This window comes from Momordica charantia, assembly GCF_013281855.1.
Source record: "Momordica charantia cultivar OHB3-1 chromosome 2 unlocalized genomic scaffold, Mcharantia_2.0 BLBB01000002.1, whole genome shotgun sequence".
Lineage (NCBI taxonomy): Eukaryota > Viridiplantae > Streptophyta > Magnoliopsida > Cucurbitales > Cucurbitaceae > Momordica > Momordica charantia.
This window is the reverse complement of record NW_028275160.1, coordinates 3,157,651-3,163,006: the sequence shown is the minus strand read 5'-3', so window position 1 is coordinate 3,163,006 and position 5,356 is coordinate 3,157,651. Positions and strand designations below refer to the sequence as shown.

Genomic DNA, 5,356 nt, shown 5'->3' with positions numbered 1-5,356 from the left:
AAACCGAGCATAGTTCATAGTTCAAGTGGTTAAGGTACTTATCTTTGACCAAAAAATGTTATGAGTTCGAACTCCCATCCCTAGTACAACCTTCAGTTTTTGTTTGTGAGATTTCAACTTATCGTAGAGTTTATTACTTGAGGAGGAGATAAAAAAAGAATGCTATTATGTTAATTATTGGCCGTCAATTTAAGACCAATTGGAAGTTAAATTCAATGATCAATTAATAATTAAATTAAAATTTCAGTGTTCAAATATGTCACTTTTCTAATCGAAGTGGAATTAAATATAAATCTCATAGGAAAAAAAAACGATGAGTTTTAAAACGTAATGACAAAAAAGCAGTCTTTTGAAGTTATAATATTAAAAAAAAAAAAAATTGTGACTTTTCTAGTACCTTCAATAGTATCATGGGTGTATAATTGCCATTGTCGTCCCCTCCCATCTGAAAGCAATTTTTTCTTCATGGGTATCACGATTACACTCCCATAAATCCCGCCATTGTTAATGATTAAGACCTTCGCTGTGCTGCACACTGATTGCCGATCTTTTTATGGAAGCTTTTTTTTTTTAATACGAAAGGAAAGTCCGTGTGCCTTTCACTTGCTGCAAAATGGCATTCGCTTATTTATACAAGAGCCTCGGTTTCATGATTTCTGGCTCGGAGGAATTTCTCTATGGCGATAATTTGGAGTGATCAGCTAATTAGGTGCTCATCACTCTTTTCCATTTCTGTAAAACCCTAAATTTTGATTTTACCTCCCTTCAAGTTTTAACAGCCGCAGCTCTCTATTCCGCGATTTCTGCAACAAACTTCGCTCTGAAAACTCGTCAAACTTTTTAAGGAAATGTTCGCCTTCCTTCTTTTTATTATTCTTTAATTTATAAATTTATTTCCCTTCCCTCTTGGGCTGGTTATCGAGAAAAACATGCATCATTTTGTGGGGTGGGGTGAAATTTCAGGAAAAAAGCGACAAATGGAAGCTTGAAGATGACGGTAATGATATTAAGGAAAAAGGAGGAAGAAAAAATTGGGGTCAGATCAGAATCAGAAAGCTGACGTGCAGTGAAAAGAGAGACTCATAGGGCAGGTGTCGAAGTAGTAAACGCCACTGGGAAAAAAAAATCATATTTAGAAAAGTATTACATATGTTCTGTTTCTTTTGGATGCATCTTGCCTTTGCTCCAGCAAATAATGTTGATGCCTTTTTTTTCTTTTTCATTTTTCTTGTTTTCTTTGTTTAAGTTGCTTTTCAATTTAATAATCTTGTCTCTTGGGTATTAACTAGGTTTTTGCTGTCATGTGAATGAAAACTGAGCATTTCATGGCTGTCTCTGCTGCTGATGGTCCCTGAATTTCCCGTCAGCCTCACTGTTTCTTCCCAAGAAAAGGTTAATCTCTGCTCTGTTTTGGCTCTTATGCTGGATTTGAACACTTGGGTTTGCATTTTTTTCCTTTCTTCTCCTCTTATTACTCATCTTTTTTTTTTCTTATCAGACTGTTTTTAGAGCTCGATTCTTGTTCGATCGTTTGATTCGTGATCTGGGTTTATAATTTTTAGGTTCTTATATAGTTGGCTTTGAGGTTTCCTTGTCGATTTTGAAGAAACAAAATGAGTGGTGCTGTTCTCGTGGCTGTTGCTGCTGCTGTTGGTAACTTGTTGCAAGGATGGGATAATGCTACAATTGCAGGTAGATTCACTCTTTCTCTGTTCTTTTTTACCCATTGCGAGATAAAAATCGTTGAATTTCTGTCTTTATTAGCAAAACTTTCATGGTGTTCTACCATTTACTTCATGAGCTCTTCCAAAATATATCAAAATATGACTCCATTGTTGCTGCAGGGGCTGTCTTGTACATTAAAAAGGAATTCAATATGGAAAGTGACCCCACTGTTGAAGGGCTGATTGTGGCCATGTCCCTTATTGGAGCCACTGTGATCACCACATGCTCTGGGGCAGTATCGGATTGGCTCGGCCGCCGGTTGCTGCTAATAATATCATCTGTTCTTTACTTCATCAGTGGCATTATAATGCTGTGGTCTCCCAATGTATATATCCTTCTCTTAGGCAGGCTTTTGGATGGTTTTGGAATAGGTTTGGCAGTTACATTGGTTCCAGTTTACATATCTGAGACCGCCCCCCCTGAAATTAGAGGATCATTAAACACTCTTCCTCAGTTTACTGGTTCAGCAGGAATGTTCTTCTCATACTGTATGGTTTTTGGGATGTCTTTAATGGAATCCCCAAGCTGGAGATTGATGCTTGGGGTTCTCTTTATTCCTTCTCTTATATATTTAGCATTGACAATATTTTTCTTGCCCGAGTCACCTCGGTGGCTCGTCAGTAAAGGCCGGATGCTCGAGGCGAAGCGGGTTCTGCAGAGGCTCCGAGGCAGAGAGGATGTGTCTGGTTAGTTCTCAGTGGATGCTAATTTACTATTCTACTGTTTGTATTAATGTTCCATACTTGATATTGATTGGTTTAGGTTTACTAGACTTCAGTGATTTGAAACTACAAGTTTTTAGAACATCTTTGGGTAGTAGTTCATTGAAGAGAACCACAGGCTGACATTCGTTTAAATTTGTCATAGTTGTGAGTCGTGACTATATATTTTGATACTGTCATTTCACAGGCATGGTATCGTAAAAACCGTCATGCTACCGAGTGCAATAAGTATTAGAAGTATATTTCTATCTAAATAGTGTACAATACATGTACTTCAGATGTGGAATCCTACCGTTAAGTTACTTGTTGATTGTAGCTCTAGGTTATTGTGTTATCTATAGGTTTGTGAAGACTCAAGAATCATGTTGAGTGGGTAATTCACCTTGTATGAAGGAACTATTTAACTGAAAGTGAAACTTAAAACTTAAACTTAAACTTAAACTTAAAACTAAGGCTTCTTCTTTTTGCTGTTTCACTTTGATGGTATGAATAAGATGAAAAAAACGTAGAAAGCATTAATATATAGTCCTTAAAAAGTTATTTTCATCCTTCGTTGTAGCTGCTTTCTTTTCTAGTGGATGGTTCTTCCCAGGGTTTTGGGAAAGAAACTGTGGAATTCAGTTACTGACTTGCACTTTCTGTTGGTTTTTACTATTTTGTTGAACTAGCTTCATCGAATGTTACCGATCGAAATCTTTTGATGAACAGGTGAGCTGGCTTTACTTGTTGAGGGTCTTGGAGTTGGGGGTGAAACCTCTCTTGAGGAATACATAATTGGTCCAGCAGATGAACTTGCCGACCAAGATCTCTTGACCGAAAAAAACGAAATCAAATTATATGGACCTGAACAAGGACTCTCTTGGGTTGCTAGGCCAGTTACAGGACAGAGTTCTCTTGGCCTAGCATCTAGGCGTGGAAGCATTATAAATCAGAGCGGATTTGTTGATCCTCTTGTTACTCTCTTCGGCAGTGTTCATGAGAAGCTTCCCGATACAGGAAGCATGCGCAGTACGCTCTTTCCACACTTTGGCAGCATGTTCAGTGTTGGAGGCCATCCACCGAGAAATGAAGAGTGGGATGAAGAGAGCCTTGCTAGAGAGGGTGAGGACTATCAATCAGATGCTGGTGGTGGTGATTCTGATGATAACTTACAGAGTCCGCTGATCTCACGACAGACGACGAGCATGGAAAAAGACATGATTGCACCTGCTCATGGCAGTCTTTCAAGCATGAGACAGGGAAGTCTTGCTGGAGAACCTGTTGGAAGTATGGGGATTGGTGGTGGTTGGCAACTTGCCTGGAAATGGTCCGAGAGAGAAGGCCCAGATGGAAGGAAGGAAGGAGGTTTCAAAAGAGTTTATTTGCACCAAGAGGGCATTTCTGGACCTCAGCGTGGATCCATAGTCTCTTTTCCCGGTGGCGATGCCCCGACTGATGGCGGTCTCGTTCAGGCTGCTGCTTTGGTGAGTCAACCGGCGCTTTACCCCAAGGAGCTTATGCATCAGGAGCATCCAGTAGGACCAGCTATGGTCCATCCGACCGAAACCGTTACAAAAGGTCCGAGTTGGAGGGACCTTTGCGAACCTGGAGTCAAACACGCGCTGCTCGTTGGAGTAGGAATTCAAATACTTCAGCAGGTAAAACTGTCTTGCTCTTCTGACTTAAACTTTATCTGCTTCATTTTTCAGTAGGGCCTTCTTCAAACTAGTAGTTTTATTTGCAGTTCTCTGGCATAAATGGAGTTCTGTATTACACTCCACAAATTCTTGAGAAAGCAGGCGTTGGAGTTCTTCTCTCAAACTTGGGGATTGGTTCTTCCTCTGCATCTTTTCTGATCAGCACGCTAACGACATTGTTGATGCTCCCTTCAATCGCGGTGGCCATGAGACTAATGGACCTCTCGGGCCGTAGGTAATAACGTCGAATATACCATGTTGACGTAGACACTCATTTTCAACTTTCTACATCTCACTCCATATATTTCCCCTTATCATGCAGGACTTTACTACTATGCACCCTCCCTGCCTTGATAGCATCTCTCATCATCCTAGTCATCGGCAACGTAGTCCACATGGGCAGCGTAGTGAACGCGTCGATCTCAACGGTTAGCGTAGTTGTTTACTTCTGTTTCTTCGTGATGGGGTTCGGGCCAATCCCGAACATACTATGTGCAGAAATCTTCCCGACTCGAGTTCGTGGCCTCTGCATTGCTATCTGTGCACTGACGTTTTGGATCGGCGATATCATCGTCACATACACGCTGCCCGTGTTGCTCAACTCGGTCGGGCTTGCAGGTGTTTTCGGGATGTATGCAGTTGTTTGCATCATTTCATGGGTGTTTGTGTTTCTGAAAGTTCCTGAAACCAAGGGCATGCCACTTGAAGTCATCACTGAATTCTTCTCTGTTGGTGCCAAACAGGCTGCAGCTTCCAAAAACAGTTGAAATTCATCATACACACACAAACACACATAGATTCAAAATTTTGACTGTTTGATATTTTTCGTTGGTTTTCTATTTTGATCTTTGAATGGTCAAACTCGGTTACTGTAAAGAGTATTAGTTTTTTTCTCTCCTCCCTTTTATTTTTAATCCTTTGGTAGGAATTTGAAAAATTTTATTGTAGTAATGTTGGGTGTGATTTTTTTGGGAGAAATAGTATTTTTTTGTTGTTTTTAATTAATTATTATTTATAATCAGTTTTTAAATTTCAAAAAAATTAGAATTTCCTGTTATGTAAAATATTAAAATATAGTTTATAAAGTAGAGTAAGACGAGACTAAAAGTTTATGATGAAAAATGATCAAATCAACATGAAAAGAAAACAATTCTTAAATAAAAACTACAAGAAGAGAAGAAAAAAAACACAATTCAAATTCTAAAGGATTAGATCGAAGGAAAAAAGAGAGAA

The 5,356-nt window shown here is 39.3% G+C and overlaps 1 protein-coding gene across 9 annotated transcripts; it reads left to right on the top strand.

The window, feature by feature from the left end:
- The first annotated feature begins 510 nt into the window (after positions 1-510).
- Positions 511-5,128, top strand: LOC111011112 (monosaccharide-sensing protein 2). Of its 9 annotated transcripts, none has more exons than XM_088120948.1 (8): positions 511-709; positions 964-1,087; positions 1,290-1,392; positions 1,563-1,692; positions 1,845-2,411; positions 3,156-4,084; positions 4,171-4,358; positions 4,446-5,128. In XM_088120948.1, the coding sequence occupies exons 4-8, from the start codon at positions 1,614-1,616 to the stop codon at positions 4,888-4,890; spliced, it is 2,208 nt and encodes a 735-aa protein (XP_087977074.1). In that variant the 5' UTR covers positions 511-709; positions 964-1,087; positions 1,290-1,392; positions 1,563-1,613; the 3' UTR covers positions 4,891-5,128. The 9 variants fall into 9 exon arrangements, with proteins under 9 accessions (XP_087977074.1, XP_087977072.1, XP_087977073.1 ...); XM_088120946.1 differs by having other exon boundaries at positions 964-1,091; XM_088120947.1 differs by having other exon boundaries at positions 511-850.
- The last annotated feature ends 228 nt before the right edge of the window (positions 5,129-5,356 follow it).

Coding starts and splice junctions, on each gene's coding strand:
- LOC111011112 (XM_022284746.2), top strand. CDS start 1,614: ATGAGTGGTGCTGTTCTCGTGGCTGTTGCTGCTGCTGTTGGTAACTTG. Junction 1,693..1,844: donor GGATAATGCTACAATTGCAG/GTAGATTCACTC, acceptor TTGTTGCTGCAG/GGGCTGTCTTGTACATTAAA. Junction 4,085..4,170: donor GAATTCAAATACTTCAGCAG/GTAAAACTGTCT, acceptor TTTTATTTGCAG/TTCTCTGGCATAAATGGAGT.